Raw genomic sequence first — 21847 nt, 5'->3', positions numbered from 1 at the left:
CGATCAGCTGCCTCTTGCACACCCCCTACCGGGGATGCGCCCGCAACCAAGGTACATGCCCTTGACCGGAATCGAACCCGGGTCCCTTCAGTCCCCAAGCCGACGCTCTATCCATTGAGCCAAACCGGTCCTGGCTAAAAAGAAAGAAATTATGTGAAAACAAAGTCAATATATAAACAACAATTCTAATAAAACTGTTTATTAATTTTCACAAAATCTGTGAATGCATAAAATAGTAAGAAATTCAGAAATACCGATTTAGAGATTAGCTCTAAAATGAGGATTAAGTAGAATGCAGTCTGAGCACTAAACTTTGTGAATTCCCAGATTATAAAAGAGAAAACAATACATTTTTTATGTAAGTTAGCACCTGTAGCAAAAAGCAGGTAAAAGACAATACAGACTTGGATTATAACCCTGACAATATAAATTATTTCATCTATATTCTTGGCAAACCAATTAATATTTTTTGCTTCAGTTGCTTTATCTATGTTTCAAATATTTATATTTCATGGAATTGTTATGTGACTTACAGAAAAGATGCATAAAAAGCTCTTATATTCTCAGCACTTACTAAACTCTCCATATTTATTAGCTGCTGTTATTAGAATCAATATAACATCACCAATTAGAAAAGAGCCTGAATATTCATCACATCAACAAATGTCTCTGATATCAATATAATTCTGGGTGATGTTACTTTAAATTACAAACAGAAATGATAAAAGGTATAACCCAATCTGCAAGACTTTTATTTCTGATCCATAAAGAATGTTATATATAATTTGTATTATGACTCAGTTAAATCAGCGGGCAACACATACAAGCAGTGACTTTCTCTTGAATGAAGTAACCAATGTCAGAAAGGTAACAGGATATCACATATCCAAACACTGCTACAGGTGTGAATTCTACAGCAATCCTTGGGGCTCAGTGGGGAACACAACAGCTACAGCTGTTTTACAAGCACTTAGTGCTCATCAATCCACACAACTCGGTGGAAGAGGTATTAAGCATGTGCCAGGTGCTATGTTAGCGCCAAGGACTGTGGCAATGAATAAGAGCACAGTCCTCCTTAGGGAGGAACACAAAACATAGAGAGGTTAGACATGGGGAGATTGTCCACAGGGAAGGGGGCTGTTGCAATGATGGACACATTCTTACTGTGTGGAGGGAAGGTGAAGAAAAGAATCTAACGTCTTTCTTGACAGGTGGCATTGTGTGAAGAGGATCCATGTTGTGATCCCAGTCCCCGCTTCTGGAAACGGATTCCCTGGGGGCCTACATGGGGCAGGTCGTTCTATAGAAGGGCAAGAGATCTAGATGAGTTCAAGCCAAAGTCCTAGTGACCATACAGACGCATCTGCAGTAACAGGGGCTTTCAAAAGCAGCAGCACAGGCTTCAGCTTTTAATGCCGCTCACATCCCATTTACCCCAACTTAGGTAGGTGGCCACCGTCACCTCAGTGGAGGCTGCAGAAGGCAAGTCTTCATTATAGATGTCAGCGGCCCCTCTGAAAACTGCAGGATCTGTTATTACAGAGGAAACATGGAAGAGATGGTGAGGGCCAATGAATCAACTCTACCGTGGTCCTTTAAGGAAAGCTGAGAAATAGGGTAGGAGCCAAGGGGACTAAGTAGAAACCCCTGGTCCAAAGAGCTAACGTCAGAGTCAAGGCAGAGAGCTGCGAGTCTGAGATTGGACAGAGGGAGCAAACGTGAAAGCAGTTTGCAGATGTCCGGGAGGTAAGGTCCAGTGCAGGATCTGGGAACAACCCTGGGTGTGAGTGTACCCAGGTTTGCAGGGCAGGGGAGCTGAAGGCTGTAGAAATGGGAAGTGATGGCATAAGCAAAAAAGTAGATTTTTGGGGGGAGTGGTCAGAAATGAAGATGGCGGGAGTCAGCTGTGGAGGACTGAGTGCTGAAGAGTTTGGATGCTTCTCTGTAGGCATGAGGGTATGTCCAGGCAGCCAGTGCCATGGTTGGCTCAGCTCTGAAAACTAGCTGGTGCATTTGGAAGATATATTGGAAAGGAAAGGGGTGACAAGAAGGAGGCCTGTTTAAAAATACACTTAGTACTTTTTAAAAAATATGTTATTTATTGATTTTAGAGAGAGGGGAAAGGAAATGGAGAGATAAAACTATCAATCAGCTGCCTCCTGCACACCCACCACTATTTCCCCAAAAATAAGACAGTGTCTTATATTAATTTTTTCTCCCAAAGTTGCGCTAGGTCTTATTTTCAGGGGATGTCTTATCTTTCCATGTGCTAAGTCTTATTTTCGGGGAAACACGGTAGGGATCGAGCCCACAACCTGGGCATGTGCCCTGACCACAGCCCAAGAACCGAACCAGCAACCTCTTGGTGCATGGGATGACACTCAGTCCACTGAGCCACCCTGGCTGGCAAACAATGGTACTTTGGGGCCAGAAAGTCTGCTGGGCACAGCATATCTGAAGACGGAAAAGTGATTTGGGGAAGGAGGCAGAAAGGGAGAGAGGCATGCAAACAATTAGTCTTGAAGCTCAAGCTCTCTAAGTGAAGTGTTAAGAGGTGCTCTGGGAATATCTCACTCCTGGAAGCCAAGACTTCAGCTGAGATGTTTTCCAGGCAGGGACGGGTCAGGAGAGGAGGCCACCTGAGGTAATGGGAACAGCAGAGGCAAAGGCTGGGAGAGAAGAGAAAGCACAGATGTCTGCACAGCAGCCGGCAATGCATGGTTAGACCACAGAATGTATCAGGGAAGGAGACGGGAAGTGTGCTGAGGAGGTAGTCTGAGGCCGGCCAGGAAGGAAGCTATCTGTCATGATAAAGGTGCAACATTTACCCTGGGAGTGACAGAGCCTTGTACAGACGTTAAGCAGGTAAAAGACATGACCATGTTCCCTGTTAGAAAGGCCCCTGGCATGGCAGGGTAAAGAGTGGAAGTGACTGGCTGAAGAGACCCCGCTAGGCGCTGCCCACGTCCAGACAGCAGGTAATGAGGGCGCTGCAAGGACAGTGCTCCTGGGGCAAGGAGGAGGCGACATATTCAAAATTCATTTATCAAAGAACCTAAAGTTCTGCCGAAACCAGTTTGGCTCAGTGGATAGAGCGTCGGCCTGTGGACCAAAACGCCTGGGTTCGATTCTGGTCAAGGGCATGTACCTTGGTTGCAGGCACATCCCCAGTAGGGGGTGTGCAAGAGGCAGCTGATTGATGATTCTCTCTCATCGATGTTTCTAGTTCTCTATCCCTCCCTTCCTCTCTGCAAAAAAAAAAAAAAAAAAAAAAAAAAAAAAAAAAAAAATCAATAAAATATATTTAAAAAAAAAAATAACAACAAACCTAGAGTTCTATTGATCAATTGAAATAATTAAATTAGGAAGACAGAGGAAGGAAACATAATGGCAGGCGATGTTTTTAGATTCAGAGGAAGAACTAGAGATGCAGCAGACTGGCTAAGGAGCATGAACGCGGGAGCCCAAGGATCCACCTGCTTGGACCACTTTGGTGGAAGCAAAAATGAATTTGGTCATTAACAAGGTTACCCTATAATTTTCTAAACTGGGACACTTTTAAGAGTAAAAAGTTATTAATAAGAGTTACTAATAACATGGGGATGACAGGCATAATGAAGGACTACACTGGCCATTCTGGGAAGTCTGTTCCTCTAGTTATTAAGGAAATGCCCTGTATATTGGCCATTGTGGATAGAACTTTCCTGGATGGATTCAGGGATCAGTAAGTTGGAACTGAGGGACAATTTTGGGATTTCTAATAGATTGTGTCTTGGGGATCAATAAGATCATTCAAGGGAGAAAGTACAGAGTGAGGAGAACAGGGTCAAAGTCCAGGTCAATGGGAGGCATTAGGGAAAGCACTGGGAAGTCCACGTCCCGGGTGAAGGGTGAGTGTGTTTGTTAGAGGTTTATGTCAGAATAAATTAGTTGACTAAGTTTAGTATGTTAGAATCCGTTAGGGTTCTGTCAGTTAATCACTCCTGCTCAAATTAAGCAAGAATACCATTCTCTGCACTGAACATAGTAGAATGTGGTTTTTTTTTTAAAAAAAATAGCCTTCCCTTTGCTTACAGAGAGCTAAGTGAGTCTGGTCTTTCAAAAATAATTTTTAGCCGAAACTGGTTTGGCTCAGTGGTAGAGCGTCGGCCTGCGGACTGAAAGGTCCCGGGTTCGATTCCGGTCAAGGGCATGTATGTTGGCTGTGGGCACATCCCCGGTGGGGGATGTGCAGGAGGCGGCTGGTCAATGTTTCTCTCTCATTGACGTTTCTGGCTCTCTATCTCTCTCCCTTCCTCTCTGTAAATAAATAAATAAATAAATAAATAAATAAATAAAAATAATAATTTTTATAAAAATTAAGGGAATAATCATGGAGAATCAAAAGCACAAAAAAAACAGATTCCAAAGAAGAGATTCTATTTATCATGGTTCAACTTCATAGGTATTCCATCTTTCACCTCTCAGCCAGTTCCCCAACTCTCTGTGACAAGGAAGAGATCTAGTGACTCCTCATCCTCATTTTCTCTGTTCAGCCATTTCCTATGAAGAGGGAATCTAAATCTTGAGGCCGCATGTTGGCCTGTGCACTTGAGACACACACTTCTTCCACACCACTCAGCTGGGTGGATGCCACAGCGAGGTAGGAAATGCCTGACACTCACCTGTTTACAAGCAAACAGGGCATCAGGCAGACCACAATCCTAACACAATGCAAGAACGGCCTGGAGAGGGCAGCAAGAGGGCCACCACCTGCCCGAGGATACTGGCCTGCCCAGACATGACTTCCAGGATGCTGGAAACAAATGTCCAGAAGACAGTTACAAAGCCAGGTGTGGAGATTCAGGTTTGGGGCTAGTTATAGCAGAAGCCCAGTTAAAGCAGAAAGACTGGGTGAGTTCTTAAAAAGCAGGACTAGCCACCCGTGAATGGAGCTTGGAAGCTGCTTGTGGTGAAACAAAAGAGAAACATCTGGAAAAACAAAAAAAAGGCCTTGTTATCGAAGTCAGAGTGGAAACAAAGAATGGAAGAGTTTTGAGGGAGGAGTTGGCATTATACAGTTAACCCAGAGACCACGTAAGAGCATGAGTGGTCAGAAGCCACTGCTTTGGCAATACAGAAACTATACAATTCACTCCTGCAGTAAAAAAGACACACAGTCCCACAAATAAACAATCACCTGGCTGGTATGGCTCAGTAGTTGAGCATGATCCTATGAACCAGGAGGTCATGGTTCAATTCCTGGTCAGGGCACATGCCCAGGTTTGCAGGCTTGATCCCTATGAGGGTTGTGCAGGAGGCAGCCAATCAATGATTCTCTCATCATTTATGTTTCTATCTCTCCCTCTCCCCTCCTCTCTGAAATCAATAAAAACATCTCTCTCTCTCTCTATATATATATATATATACACACACACACACACACACACACACACACACAGAGAGAGAGAGAGAGAGAGAGAGAGAGAGAGAGAGAGAGAGAGAGAGCAGTTTTGCTAAGAAACTCTTCTGCCTGCTCACACTAAGTGATGAAAACAAAGTTCTCCCTCGGTGATTCGTTCAGCTCTGGAGTCATCACTGTCATGGCCAGCTTTAGTGTGGGAAACTCCTATTACCAAACACTAAATAGCGATTTAAAGACCAAGGACAGAAATGAGAAAAGTACTGATTTGGGAATCTGATCTTCTATGAATTGACCTTGGAGAATGAGTTATGCTATTTACCAAGACTTAATTTTTTCATCTGTAAGACGAGGTGATTGGACTGGATGAGCTGGGTATCTTTGAACTCTGAAATCCCACGATGCTTTATTGAAAAACAGTGGAAACTGAGGTCATCTTCTTGGGTGACAGAACTACCTTATGTAGTCTGGACACATGCACTACCAGAGAGAGGAAACACATGTGTCTTTTTGGGCCTCAGCTTGTGGTAAGTACAGAACCTTGTTACTGACATGATTACTTCAGACTTTCTTTCCCCTCTCCACAGAAAACTGGTCTTTATAACTTAGTTGTAAAATGGATTACCTCTATGGAGAGCTACCTCAGACAGAACATAAACTTTGTATTAGGCAAATGATTCAAGAATGTTTTCTAATGCCTTTCACTAGGAAGGAAGGCAGCATGGTACAGTGTGACGAGTAATTAAATCAGGCAATCTGGGCTTCCTTCCCAACTTCTACCTATTAATATCTCCAGGGTTTAAATGTACTTATGATCATAAAAATCATAAAATGAAGTTAGCCTGCAAGATTACGCCTCTACTCCAGGGCTAAAATAAATCCATTAATGTAACCTATTATTTGACTTAGAGGTGTGTGAATATTGTCAGTCAATCTCATTTTTTTAAAAATCTTCCTTTTCTTATTCAAAATTCATCTTATGCTTCTTAAAGTAAGAGAATTCAGGGTGAGACATCTTCTAAGTGAGGGAGGGGTTGCAGTTCCCTTTATTCACAATGACAGAGCACCCACACCTCCAGGGGCCTGGGTAGCCATATGCCATCCTTGGTTGTCAAAAGCACCAGGCCTGCCAGGGAGTCCTAATTAAGGAGCTGAGCTATAACACTGTGCCCTACCCTGCAGCGTGACACAAGCCGGGAGCAGGTTCCTCTCTCTGCCCAGCACGAGGCTCATTAGCTGAATATTCCAGATCAGCCATGCTCGGGTTCTCCTTCATTCCTTTGTGTTGGCTTTTTGCCTTTAGGTTGAGCACAGGTACGTATTGTTATCAGTAACGTACTGTTTTATACTTAACGATTTTCTTTTAGGGGTGAAGACAGGTTGCGAGCTACCCCTTTCATGCTTCTTTCCGGCACCCAATGCAATTCCCAATAACAGAAGTTACGCAACAAGCAGCTCCAAATACACATTTTTAGCTATTCCTGAGGTCTCCTTCTGGATGGACACAACACAGCACTTACATTCAGCATGTCTGCACTCACATTCTGTCTTCCTGATCACAACGGCGCCTCTCTTCTCTTTTAGGGAACATCATTGTTATCCTTCTATTCAGCACCCTCATTTCCCATGTCTAATCTGTCTTCATTCCTTAGGGTATTTCTAGTCTGCAATTTCTCTTACTATTTCTACCACCCTCATCATCTTTAACCTAGTTACTTATTGTGCTCCTTTCAGTGGCTTTACTCTGACTAGGAAATAAAGCCCAAACTTCTTAATATGTCACTGAAGGTCCATGACATCACATGATATTCCCACTCCAGTCTTATTTCTTCTCACTTCTCTTCAGTAGCTCAACTGGAGCTGTTTCCACCTGCCCTTCGCACTCTCTGTTCCTATTGCTCCCTCCATCTGAACTACTCTTTTCCCAATGACGATGGCAAATCTAACTCACTCTGTGAAGCTCCAAATGGTTTCCATCTCCTCTAGAATGAGTCATTTAAGAACCCAACATCCATGCATCTCTGCTCTCCGAAATATATGTATTCTCTCCATTTTTCCACAAAAATAAAAATGTCTATTATTATACTCTTCTAATTACACTTATTACCCTACATTTTAAGAAAATTTATTTTCAATTATAGTTGACATTGTATTACCTTGGTTGAATTTTTTGTACTTCTCTTATCCTACAGTTTTTTTGTGCCCCACCCCCTTACCACTGGACTAAGAGTTTCCTAATGGCATAAACGATCCCTACAAATGATAGCACCCACAGTGCTCTGCACTCAGAAGCTTTCTAATTAACTTATTATTGCTAGAGCATGTTCTTTCCAAACTGGCTTAACTACAAAAAAAAAAAAAGCATAAATAGATGGTTCACCATATTATGTTATTTCCTTAATAATCAGAATCCAGAGCTTCCTCTATGAGTAGGCCAGCTCATATAGGGTGTAATGGGGCTGTTCTTGTTAGAGGGCATGTATTTGAGACTTGGGCCTTCCCTCTAATTTAGTATCATAGCCTTGGTACTGAATCCAACAACCCAGCAGACTAAATCAATACCAACCATTTTTTCTAATTTTAGATGAGATAAAATATCTAAAATTACTCTCACATTTGTTTTCATATAGGTAGTTAATCATCTCCTGTAATGGTGTCACTTAGTCTTCTATTATCCACTGACATACACACAAGTCAACAACAGACAACACTGCCACTCATCAAACACAGCTGTGTGATGAGGCCAGCTGCTACCTGACACACCTTAAAACCCTTTGAAGCAGCAATAGGGGCAGCAGTGCAGCCTTCTCTGTCGGCACAGTTAATGAGGTCTGCATAAACAACAGGCTTGGCTGTGCCTTCAGGACTCTCTTCTCCATCCAAGTCCAACACATCTGACTTGGTCTCCTCCTCATGCAAGGATTTTCCACAAGCTGGTGCTCTCTGGCAGTGTTTCCCAACCTTCTCTCATGATGAGAATCACCTGGTGGAGTTGTTAAAACACAGATTCCTGAATCCCAACTAAGAAGTGCTAAACTAGAATTTTTGAGAACATATAGGTAAAATTGCATACCTAACTTAGTGCTCTGTATATAACATCTGTGTTAGATCACTAGTTAAGTATACAATTTTACCTATATGTTCCCAAAAATTCTAGTTTAGCACTTCTTAGTTGGGATTCAGGAATCTGTGTTTTAACAACTCTACCAGGTGATTCTCATCATGAGAGAAGGTTGGGAAACACTGCTCTATGGTACATAAGAAGCTTGAGGCTGTCCACATGACCAGTGTCCACAGCTGCGTGAACTGGTGTCCAGCCATCCTGAAAATAAGATTCCAAGGGAAATAGTTAATTACAACACTAATATTGAGAACAGCATTACTTGAAGTTCACCTCTAGATGTTTCTGGGCTTGGACCTCTGAGCTGGGAAAAGCAGGCATTCCAATCCTGAATATCACTGATGAGGCTGGCAGGGGAGCAGTTAGGCATCTATCAGGCTGGCAGGGAAATTGTTAGGGGGTGATCTGGCTGGCAGGCAAACGCGGTTAGGGGCAATCAGGAAGGCAGACAGGCAAGCAATTGGGAGCCAGCAATCCTGTATTGTGATAGGGATCCCAGATTGGAGAGGGTGCAGCCTGGGCTGACAGACCCCCTCTCCTGTGCATGAATTTTGTGCACTGGGCCTCAAGTAAAAAAATAAAAAAGGAAGAAAATTAGACCATAAATGGTAACAGTCTGATCCTTTGTTAATGCTGTCCCCTGATAATGTGGCTTTTTGTCCGGTTCTGCACAGCATACCAATGAAGTCAACTTGGCTGAAACAAGACCACGGCTGGGCGGCAACTGAAATAGCATCTAGTCCTCCTGGGGTAGGTAGAGCAAGGATGAAGGCCCAGTTATAGACGGTGACCAGGGCAGAACATCCTGGACAGCTAACACTGGGAGAAACCGGTACAGCAAGTATTGGAGATAAATATTGTTAATGGGGACCTCACCCCTAAGGCATCCTCTCTTCCTCTAGAATGTCTCCTGGCATGCAGGTCAGATTCTCCCCTGACCTTCCCGCCCCTGGCATGTGGCTAAGTCCTGTGGCAGAACCCCACCCTTAGCAGAGAACAAGGGGGCTGAAGGAAAGCCCCATCCAACTTTCACACCAGGACAGCAGATGACCCGATAGGCCATGATAGGTCAGCTTTAAGAAGAAAGCATGAACCACACCACCCCACCCCCATGCCCCCAGCTGCCCAGGGGTTAAAAGGAGCCCTGGCCCACACCCTAGAGCTCTTTGAGAAGCTCACTCAAAATCTCTTTGTGAGTGGACCTTTTCTTTGCTTAAGAAATTTTCACTCTCGAGTTTGAGTCCTGTCTCTGAGTTCTTTTCCTAGCCAGAACTCAAGTTCAGAGGCCCATTTTCTCCGTGGCCCTGAGGGCTCCGGTGAGGTAAAGCATTGTAAGGCTTGGCTTGCTCTGTGCTGGGCTGAGGACGCCTTTACTTGGGTATCAGCCTCATGCAGGCACCAGAGTGTAAGTGCTCTTCCCCATCCCTAATTTACATTACACAGGTCACACAGCTGGTCCTGGAAAACTTTCCATCTTCCATTCTCCTCTGGTTTCTTGTTAAAAGTCACAAGAAATACTGCCTTAAAATCCTCTATCAATTATACTGTTTACCTCTGTACTTCCAACAATTTTGTTCAGCTCGTCAAAAACTTGCTTGAGAGCATGTAGTTCTGGGTTCTCCAATTTACAGGATGTGATAAATTTTTATGTGGCATTACTTGTTTTTCATTCAGCTTTGTGTTGTAAAATTTATTTTTCACATGTAAGGCAGGATTTCATCATTTCATAATGAAATCCATGTGTATAACACCACAGATTTCTTAGATAAATTATATTTCTTAGATAAAATATATAAAATAACATGAATAAATGTAACACTGGACTCATCTTCTCAGGTTTTCAAAAAACAGATTTTTTTTTTTTTAAACTCTAGCAATAGTATTCAATGGAAAATGTTTATACCTAACTTATATCCCTGGTATAACCATTAACTGTTGGTTCTTTGGAAAATACTTAAGAAAGCCCAGGATCGAAGAGTGACCTATAAAACAGGTACTGCACCTTAGTATCCTAGAAAAATTTAAGGATGTTTCCTGTGAAATGGTTGCCCAGTATAGTCAATTCTCTATTGAGAGGAGAGCTCTATGGTACAGAAACTACCATGTCTACACTTGCCTTTCATCAGGACTATGTTGGAGGGTGGTGATTACTACAACTTTAACAAAAATAAAGTCCTGCCTAGCTGAGCCCAATGAGGAGAGGATCATGATGGAAGCTCCTTCACTCTCCCAGCCCTTAGCCAGGCCCTGGTCAGAGAAACTCATGTCAGTGGACACAGGGCTGAGTTCTCTGTCTTCACGTGTATCACAATAGCTTGATGAAGATAAATTTCAGAGGGTTCACTGGGCAGTTTTATTTCAAATACATATCCATATGGCTGGGACTTTTAGGTCTCCTTCACCTGTGCAGCTTATAAGGGCCAGCAGAACTGAGCCAGGTGAAGTCAATAGTTACATCAGCCTGCTGGGTTCCACAGTGGATTTCCAGAGTGCTTCCAGTTCTGAAGCAAATTAGACAGGATTTGTGTCTAACATCTTAGCAATAACAAACCTCAGTCCTAGGAGAAATGTCAACACAAATAACCGGCAAATCTCATCATAAACTCCCTTTCATTTATGCATTACAACTCTTCAACCATCTGATATAGATAGGTTTATTTCATTTTAATAGCCCTACTCAGGGCTGCCATTGTTTGCCTTATTTTGTAGAGGGATCAAGCAAGGAGCAGGGAAGTAAGATAATCTGCCTGAGGTCACAGTGCCCCATGTAGGCAAGGTTCAAGCCACAGGGTCTTACTTTGGAGCCTGACCTCTCAGCCATCATGCACCACCTTTTCTTTCTATTACGGTCATGGCCACCATTGCCATAGTTTATACTTCTACAGAATTTTACAAAATATACAATGCACCTTGAAAATACATCCAAAATTGGAACATTCCTCACTCCACCCCTCAACCTTGATCCAAACCATTACTACTTTCCTGGATTAAAACAAAAGAATTCTAACAGGCTTCTATGCATCTGCTCTGCCCCTTACCCTTATAATTTCTTATCACTGCAGCCAGAGTGATTCTCTTTTTTTAAATATATATATATTTTATTTAAAGAGAGGAAGGGAGAGAGATAGAAGACTTAGAAACATCGATGAGGGAGAAACATCAATAAGCTGCATCCTGCACACCCCCCACTGGGGATGTGCCCGCAACCAAGGTACATGCCCTTGACCGGAATCGAACCTGGGACGCTTCAGTCAGCAGGCAGACACTCTATCCACTGAGCCAAACTGGCTTCAGCCAGAGTGATTCTTATAAAAATGAGTGAACTCATGCCATGACCAGGTGATTCAGTTGTGTTGAGAGTCATCCCCTACACCAAAGGGTTGTTGGTTCAATTCTTGGTCAGGATGCATATGGAAGGCAGCTGATCAATGTTTTTCTCTCATCAATGTTTCTCTCTCTCTCTCCTCTTCTTCTCACTGAAAACCAATGAAAACATATCCTCGGACAAGAATTTAAAAAAAAAAAAGTCCATATCCATATTCTGTTCAAAACTATCCTGTCTCACCCTAAGTCCTCCTCATATCCCACACCTCACTGAGGTGCACTGGGGGTGCCCCCTCTCCCTCCTGCGGGCTCTGCACTTCCTCTTCCTGGCACACAGCTTTCCTCCTGTCATGGACTGTGCCCTCTCTTCCGTTAGGTCTGGGTTCAGTTGTCACATTTTGACTGACGACTTTTCTGACCAATTCTTATGACCTCAGGTACCGCCATCTCCTAAACATCCGACTACTATCCAGTCACTTATTTGTTATTGTCGCGCCCCCCCCCCCCCAATAATGGAATATAACATGGATGAAGGCAGGGGCTGTTTTGGCTGCTGCTGTCTCTCTAGTCCCTAGGACAGCTGGTACTCAGGAAATGTTTGTTAAATAAATGAAAACTTATACCTTCATTATCTATCTCCCCTAATTCAGAAAAAAAGTCAGGACCTAGGTATTTATTTTCCTGTTTTAAAGATGAATAAACGGAGGTTCAGGGATAAAGGTCTGGTTAGACAAGGCTTTCAGAGACTCTGAGAACAGACACTGTCCTTATCCAGTATCTGAAAAGCGAAACAAAGCAAAGCAACTTCCATTTTAACGTATTTTTCTAGCTGTGGAATTTGTAGACAAATTATAACCCTCCAAAACAAACAAACAAACAAACAAAACACAACAATAAAACAAGACTGGTACTCACTCTGGTTTTTACACTTCGGTCAGTTCTAGCTTCCAACAAGAGTTTAATGCATTCTTTATTTCCATTTTCATAGGCCAGGTATAGAGGGGTCTGTCCTCCATCAGCAGCATGATTAATGTTAGCATCAGATGCAATTAGTAATTCTACACACCTACACACAAGATTGTGATTAATTACACAGGAACTCGGTTTGATACCTGAAATGCCACCTGACCGAGATACTGAATATAGATAATAATGCTAAAGTCATTCTGCATCTATATGTATATAATACATAAATATATGTCATAAATTATTGTGGATCTCATTATACAGGGTACAGTTTTTTGTTTTGTTTTGTTTTTGTTTGTTTTGTTTTTACAAGGCTAGAAGATATATTTTAATCACAAACTTAATCAATCTCCTGAAAATTTAAAACAGCAACCTTGGTCAAGTGCTGAAGCTTGGGTTATGACACTTCTCTGTAACCAACTTGTAAAAGTGGAGTCCTTGGAATAGTTTCACTTACTGGAATGAATGATTTAACTGCGCTTGACATATATATTATTTGTGGTTCAAAATAGTTTGAACCTTGACAAAAAGTAAGGCTGCTGAGTCACTCTGGGAGTTTTCACTGGAGAAAATTGTAAAAATAGCGCAGACAGCAGGGCACTGGGCGCCTCCCCTATAAAAAGCAGCAGGGCAGCAGGGCTGCAGGGAGAATGGTTGCCTGGGGGAAAGGACTGGAGGCTTCCGGTCTCCCGGAGGGGTGCTAGTTTGCAATGAGGAAGACACAGCTAAGCAGAAATTCGCTGCCCTGAAAATCAAGATGGACAGAAATGAGGCAAATTCAAGACACAGTGGCTCTTACTAACTAGCTAAGCACCGAAAGCTTGAGTTTATAAAATTAGACGAAAATAAACTTAGAAGAGAGGACTAAATAAATCATAGTCAGATTAGGAAGCAATTCACATCATCTTAATTTGTTTTTACTTCAGATGCAAGCTTTTCTTTTTTACTTAAAATTGAGTTTATTGGGGTGACACTGGATCTGTAATACTTTCAATAATAAATTTTAGCAAGTACAGGTTTCAAGTGTACACCTCAACAAAACATCATCTGCACACATCATCATGTGCTCATCGCCCAAAGTCAAGTCTTTTCTGTCCCCTTTGTTCCCCCTTAGCCCACTTAGCCCACTTCCGCCTCCCCACCTGCCTTTCTCCCTGGCCATCGCTATACTGTTGTCTGTGTCTGTTTTATATCTACGGTGGGTGTTTTTGCTTAATCCCTTCATCTTCTCTCACCCCACCCCCGATAGCCATCTGTTCCATGTATCTTGGCTTTCCTTGAAAAGGTTTGGTTTATTTATACATATTTGAAAAATAACTTACAAACTAATATGTGTGTGTATCTCATACACATTTTAATGAATCAACCCCAGCATTCTTCCTTTTTGTAAAGCTATCCATGCCTCTGTTCCCATGACTGTTATACCATCCAAGGGAGCAGCCCTACAGATTACCTGTGATGGTAAAGGTAAAGTACAGCCCAGAAGAAATCCCTCTTGGAGTACTCGAGACATGCAAAAATACAAGCAAGACCCATGGTCCTCAATAAGAACTCAGGGTGATGACATGCAGAAAAAATGAAAATTGTATACTGCAAGGATGTATTTTGAAAAGTTTCCATTTATAATGGATAACATTAGTGTAAACCTTAATACCTCTACTTCAAGAATTCTGAAATTTGTTAAAGAACATTTCTATCAGGATAGTTATGTAAAAAGTTGAAAAGTTGAAAATAGCTTGTAATTATCCACTACCTTTCAGCACAGAGAAAAAACTTAGCTATATTCTATTTTAGTATCATGACTCAATTTTTAAAATCATTACTATGTCCAACTGCCTTTATAAGCTAATAATCTAATAAAACTGATGAAGTTATGTACATCTTAACTGATAGGCTCTTTTGGTTTTGTGCTCTCATTACTTTCAACATGTAAAGTTTCTGCCTTTTTTTTTTTTTTAAATGATCAGGTAAATAATTGAGATTTAATAATGAATAAATTGCTACTAGAAAGCTAAGACTGTTACAAATAATACTGTCCTATGTTTTACTTTTAATGCGATCTTAAGTAAAAAAAGCTTCTTTGTGTTGGGGTGGTGGAAAATAGTGAAGAACGAAGTCTAGCAGTTCGTTTTATTGTTGATATGTGATCAAAAGATTATCTTCTTCAGAATCAAGTGAGGTTTGGACACAATATATTTCTCCTTCATTCCCCTCCTATACAACTCTTTACCAATTATTAAGAAGAGCAAACTTAGGATCCTACTTTATGTTTAAATCTTCAAAAATATTTAGTAAGTTTATTTGCCAATCGTTTTTAAGCACTAGTTTGCACCTTCAGCCAGAACTAAGACATGTAAGCAAAATATGAAGAATCTCTTTTCATAGTAAAATAAATTAAGAGCATCTCTTACTTGAAATGTCCCTGAGCAGCTGCAGTACACAAGGGTGTGAAGCCGTTTCTATCAGCAGCATTGACTTGGGCTTCTGCATTCAGCAGCAATCTCTCATAATCTGTGGGTTTTAAAAGAAAGCCACTTCAATCCCCCATGTAGAGCGCTGGTGAGCCAAATTCTATAAAAGCTGTGGACATTTATTAAATCCAAAGGACCTTTCCCATGCACAGTTCCCCTCCACAGACTGCTTCTGGGGACAGCAGCCTCTCTCCCTGAGACTGTCACACCCCGGGCTCACCGAGATGTGGCTTTCATTTCCTGCCGGTGCTTCGGGAAGAGTTGCTGAGGAGTGAGAGAACTGTCTGGCGTGCGCCAGAAAACACTTTACCAGATTTTCTTACCAGACTATTCCAGAGAATGTTATTGGCTAGAGAACAAAATCCATTTACCAAATTGAAATTCCATTCTTTATATTTAGTTAAATTCTTACTTTATGTTTTAATCTTTAAAATGCTTTCGTGTAGTAGTCATCCTACACTTCACTCCATCAATGAGGATACAGGTGAAACCACGGCCACCTGACTCAGTAATAAATAGCACACGGACCTCGTGTTCCTCTTGTGATTTACCCGATTTCTCTATACTAAAAAAATTCCCATAGTGCTTTTGAAGTAAAAAAAGAATTCGAAAGTACTTTAAAAGTAGTATCGATCAGACCATTACACCTTGGAAGGAAGGCAGGGAGGGTGAGGGTAAGGGGGAGAGATCAACCAAAGAACTTGTATGGATGCATATAAGCCTAACCAATGGACACACGGTGGGTGGGGGGTGGGGGTGGGGTGGGGATATGAGCAGACACACGGAGGGGGGGGGTTAGGGGAAGATAATGGGGGAATAAAGACACATATGTAACACTGTAATCAATAAAGACATTTAAAAAAAATGAGCACCTTTATTAGCTCACTAGAATCTTCCATTTCATCCACCTGAGCACAGTAAAGCTAAGCTGCGAGATCTGAATGACGCCACAGCCATGCGGCTTCCACAGCAACGCTGTCTGCTTCGCACGTGCAGGTGCAGTGAAATCACCTTGTCCTTCACTACCTTGTGTGTTAGTATATTTGCATGTAGGATTTGCATGTTAAGGAACAAAATTCCTACATTTCATCAATATGCCATTTATGGTTGTACAATTTCTTAGCTTTTTAAAAAAGTCCAAATAATTAGATTATTTCAACTTCAGAACAATTTCTGACCCTTGATCTTTCCCAACTACTAACACTTTCCTTCTCTGACTTTCACACACATCAAGTCTTTCTAACAGACAAATTAGGGTTATTTTGTCCTCACCAACATGATCACAGATGGGAGTGCTTTATTCTAAAATGTGCTGAACAGTAACTGACCTAAATTTCCTATCTACACAACACATTCTGTTGTATATAAAACGATTACTTTTTTTTTTTTTTGCTAGCTGCCCAACACTTTATATCATAGAACTGCACAATATGGATCTTTACAAATGTTTACAAAATCTTTAAATCATATTAAAAAAAAAACTATCCAAGCCCTAACCAGTTTGGCTCAGTGGATAGAGCGTTGGCCTGTGGACTGAAAGGTCCCAGGTTCGATTCCGGTCAAGGGCTTGTACCTTGGTTGTGGGCACATCCCCAGTGTGTGTGTGTGTGTGTGTGTGGCGGGGGGGGGGGGGGGGGGGGTGCAGGAGGCAGCTGATTGATGTTTCTCTCATCGATGTTTCTAACTCTCTATCCTTCTCCCTACCTCTCTGTAAAAAATCAATAAAATATATTTGCTAAACCCGGTTTGGCTCAGTGGATAGTGTCAGCCTGCAGACTGAAAGGTCCCACGTTCAATTCTGGTCAATGGCATGAACCTTGGTTGCGGGCACATCCCCTGTGGGGGGTGTGCAGGAGTCAGCTGATAGATGTTTCTCTCTCATCGATGTTTCTAACTCTCTATCCCTCTCCATTCCTCTCTGTAAAAAAATCAATATATTAAAAAACAACAACAAAAAACTATCCACTACATGTAAGGGAAAACAGAAACCAAAGTAACCTTTTGCTCCTGACAGTGGTTCCGAGGGCTCTGATGCTCTATCCTTTGGCAAGTGGGCAGTACAGTGAGGGGACAGTGTCGCCATCTTTACCTGTTTGTCCATTCTTAGCAGCAGAATACAAGGCAGAATGGCCATCTTCACAGGAGTAATTAGTGTCCAGTCCTTCTTCATTAAGCAGCATTGGTAATAAAGTGGCATTTCCCTGGGCGGCAACTTGCTGAAGAAGGGTGGGCCTGCCAGCCAGGGGGGCAGGACCACCACTCGTTAGCAAAGGGGTTAGGGAGGGTGACCAGCCTGTGGGTTGAAGTGAGTCTGGTTAGAGAACAGGAGCGAGGACCAGTGACAGACTTACCCACTCCTTCCTGGGTCACACACACACACACACACACACACACAGGAACATGTATTCCTGGAGGATTATGTGGTTTCTAACATGATCAGTCTGTTAATATTTATCTAGCACAAATCTGTACTGTCATTTCAATTTTATGTTTGCTAATTAGGTTAACATGCATGGTCACAAATTACTTTTAGACATCAGTCTTGCACAGATAAGGGTTAAAGTGGGGATTGGTTTTAGGAAACTAGGATGGCTGTCTCATTTTAAAAGTTCAAATTCATCTTCAAGGTTTCAAAACAACTTGCTTTTTAAAATTACATTCAAATTTTCTCATTTTCAATATCAATCTAAAAAAATTAACTGGTATCTTCAGGTGTAAGATAGAAATAGTTGTAAGAAATATAAATTCTCCTTTCTCGATAATGTTTCCAAGGTATTTAATTTTACAAAAACCATTGAGATGGACCAAATACTGTCAAGGAATCTACTTATACTCCTTGAATTCCCTTATTTAATAAAAATAATGGGGATCAACTACTATTCGTTATCAATAGCTAATAGAAGCATTACATATATGATTGGATCTAAAGTAAACCACTACAAATAATTTTGAAAGCTATATCATCTGGCCATCTTTATAGCATGTGTTCCAGAAAATTTTAAGCAGCCAACAAGACAGGACACTGTACATATAAGATTTAACAAAAAGTTATCACAGTTAGATATTTTTCATCAGTATTTAGCAGCTTTAGAAGAGAATCTGTTAAGTGTGTGAAGTCGGCTGCATATAGCATGGAAAATTTTCTGAATTCTTCCTTGATCAAAAAGCTGTAAAAACAGTAAAGTAAAAATGTTTATTTAATGTGACATGTAGGTATTTCGTGTATTTTTGGCTTAAATGCAATTAAGTTTCAAAACACATCATTTTTATCTTCTTCCTTATGGAGCCTCAAACACCTCTAAGCAATGGTGGTTGCATATAAAGGCACATGTGCACACTCCTCAGGGCAGCGTTCCTACAGAAATCCGGTAACATTCCTTGTCGCAACATACAACAGATGAAGCTTTTCTATTCTTTACACACTGGCATCAGGATACCATTTTAGGTATATGGGCATTACATTATTATGTATGTAATATTCAGTCCTTATAATTGAATCTTAATTACTGGCCTTACATTATTTTAATAAATATTAAAACTACATATCAAAGAATTTCTCAATATTTAGAAAAATTCTTTGTAATAAACTAGAACTGCTAATTAAAAGCTGAGCATTATATCTTCATAATTTATTTGGTTCCATAAATAATGTATAGCTGTTACCCTATTAGACTGCAGTGACATATAGAATTCATATGGTCATGAAATTAAATATTTATCTAAACTTTGTGATATTTTCCCATTGATACTCATTTTCTCTTCTTACAAAAAATATTTTTACTTCATACTTACAAGAAGGCTCTTCTCTGGTACATTTTACCTTGTGTATTTTCTTAAAAACAAACCAAAAAACAACAACAACAAACAAGCCCACAAAAATTAAATCAGTACTTATCAGAAATGGATGACAAACAAAAACTGTAGACACCAAGGTATGAAACCTTGACTGCAAAGCAAACACAAAAGCAATAGGAAAGCACTGTGCTGTGGCCCTCCATGGAACAGGAGGGAATGTGGCGCATACTCTTCCTCCCTCCCTCAGCCCTCTTTCCCTCCTTTCCTCCCTTCCTTCCCCTCTCTCCCTCCCTCCCTCCCTCCTTCCCTCCCTCCCTCCATCCCTTCCTTCCTTCCTTCATCCCTTCCTTCCTTCCTTCATTCATCCCTTCCTTCCTTCCTTCGTTCCTCCCTCCCTCCCTCCCTCCCTCTCTTCCTTCCTTCCTTCCTTCTCTTTTTCTCTCTCTCTCTCCTCCCCTCTTCCTTTCCTCTCTGTATTTCCCTCTAACTCATCCAAGGATTCTTGGTGGTTATTGGTATCCCTTTAAGAATATCAACAGGTATCTAATAAATGATTTGTTATTCTTTGGGGATTTGTTTTCATTTTTTCCATACAATTCTAGCCTTGGGGAACAATTTTAATATAATTATATTTTAACTTCTTTATATAGAAATATTCAACTATGGATATAATTTCCTGGGAAACTCTGTTTTTAATAAAAAGCTATCCATAAGATAAAATATTTTATTCAAAATTGTTTTCAACTTTTAGACTATTGAAGAGTCTTATAGTTCTATCTCTGTTACACAAATCTGCAGGAAAATATACATTAATTTCCTTATTTTGTTAGAGGTTTGCAGTACATTTAAAAAGATTTACAAAGAAAAATGCTCTATAAATACCAAGTATTGTTAAAGTTTAAATAAATCTTTTGTCTGCACTATCATTTCCAATTTTCTCTAGCACAGACAAACTTAAGTTATTGTAATAAGTCCTTCTATAAGCATAGGAAAAATAAAACCTTACCATGATCATTTATTCCTCATTTGAGATTCCCAACAATGATAAAAATGACAAGTTACTTGACTTTTTAAGTGATGCTGAAGCAATGACAGAACAGATCTGCGGTCATACAGTTACTGTAACGATGTTAGAGGTCATTCAGCTCCGCAGTGCCATGTGCACACATCAGTGAGGTGAGCATCTGACAGACATGCCGTGACAAGGGGCAGACAACAGGTGCCATGCAGAAGGAAGACTGGAGACCAGCTCCGGGCATCAGCTTCAGGGTGTGGAGAAGGTTAATGCCATAGCTCAGATCAATCTAGTTTTCTGATGTAGCCTATAAGCCATTCGTAGCCAGGGAATAACTTTTAAAATGTATGCTCAAATAAAAAACAAACTGAGCCAAATTAAATAAAATGTATCAAAATTAAAAAAAAAAAATATTTCCAAGGGTATGGAAACTCAGCTGCCTGGGGTGATTTCTGGTATAGACTTCTATTCATCTGACAATTAAATGTGTTTACCTGAAAAGTTCATGAGGAACAAGAAAAACTAATTTCCTTATAGCTTAAAAATATTATTTAAAAATTTAGCATGTGACCATAGAAACTGCTGATAGGGTTAGAGTAATTTATAATATATTCATTGAAGTGGTATCTTTTGTCACTCTACTCTCCTCAGTGCTTTATTAATCAGAATTCTTTCTCACGGATTTAAGCCAACCCAGAAACACAGAATTTTTTATTTGAAAGATCATGGGATCAAGTGCTTCTCCACGAAGGGAGTGGTAGTGAACTGTTGGTTGAAAGTTTAACAGGCAACTTTAACAAATCTCTTTGGAACTACTATTACTTTTTGGTTCATGCTTTCATTTTTAGATGGAAAAACGAATGGTTCCGAGTAAACATGCTCTTTAAGGCGATACGCAGAAAGGGACTAGCCCTGCCTTCTTACACTCAGTGTCCTGTCACCCCTGAAATGAGCCCACATCTGCCATGCTGTCCCAGGCCCTGCCCTCGCCAACCACAGTGCCTTGGTGGCTGCTTAGGAGATCCATACCCTCCGATGAGCTTCTGTCTGCAGAGGCAGGACCTCACCAGGCACTGATGGGTTAAGAAGCAGGATGGAGGGTGCTCTGGTGCTTCCCAGTTGCAATGAGCAGGGTGGCAAAAATAGGGGCCATCTAATTGGAAAATGCCACACCCATGGGGCAGCTATGCACCCCCCACTGCGTAACATTAACTTTTCCATTCCCTGAACATACTGCAGGATCAGTAAAAACTGGCTGAATGACTACCTCCACAGCCTCCATTTCGACTCATAAACCACATCTTCTAATCAAAGGAAATAGAAACCTATGATCCAACCAAAGGTAAAACTGCAGTTCTGAAAATATTTTGGGCAAATTACAGAATCAGAAAACAGAATTTAAGGGAACCATTTTCATGCATTTTCAGTGGCTGCTATTTCTTTAGTTCCAGTATTTATTCTCTAAGTCTCTAGACACAAGCCCTGGGCATTTTTTAGATGGATCCTTTTTTTTTTTTTTTTTTTTAAATATATTTTTATTGATTTTGTACAGAGAGGAAGGGAGAGAGATAGAGAGTTAGAAACATCGATGAGAGAGAGTCATCGATCAGCTGCCTCTTGCACACCCCCTACTGGGGATATGCCTGCAACCAAGGTACATACCCTTGACCGGAATCGAACCCGGGACCCTTCAGTCCCCAAGCCGATGCTCTATCCATTGAGCCAAACCGGTCTCGGCTTAGATGGATCCTTTA

The 21847-nt window shown here is 41.1% G+C and overlaps 1 protein-coding gene across 1 annotated transcript in view; it reads right to left on the bottom strand.

Annotated features, from left to right (window-relative positions):
* CTTNBP2 (cortactin binding protein 2) overlaps positions 1-21847 on the bottom strand; it is a 140600-nt gene that overhangs the window by 39457 nt on the left and 79296 nt on the right. The window contains 6 exon segments of the mRNA XM_084896443.1: positions 8165-8344; positions 8646-8723; positions 12762-12912; positions 15224-15323; positions 17373-17576; positions 19076-19115. Of these exon segments, the coding sequence (XP_084752569.1) occupies positions 8165-8344; positions 8646-8723; positions 12762-12912; positions 15224-15323; positions 17373-17576; positions 19076-19115 (753 nt within the window).

The sequence above is a fragment of the Pipistrellus hanaki genome, assembly GCF_964339955.1.
Source record: "Pipistrellus hanaki genome assembly, chromosome: 10".
Lineage (NCBI taxonomy): Eukaryota > Metazoa > Chordata > Mammalia > Chiroptera > Vespertilionidae > Pipistrellus > Pipistrellus hanaki.
This window is presented reverse-complemented; position numbering and strand designations above follow the sequence as displayed.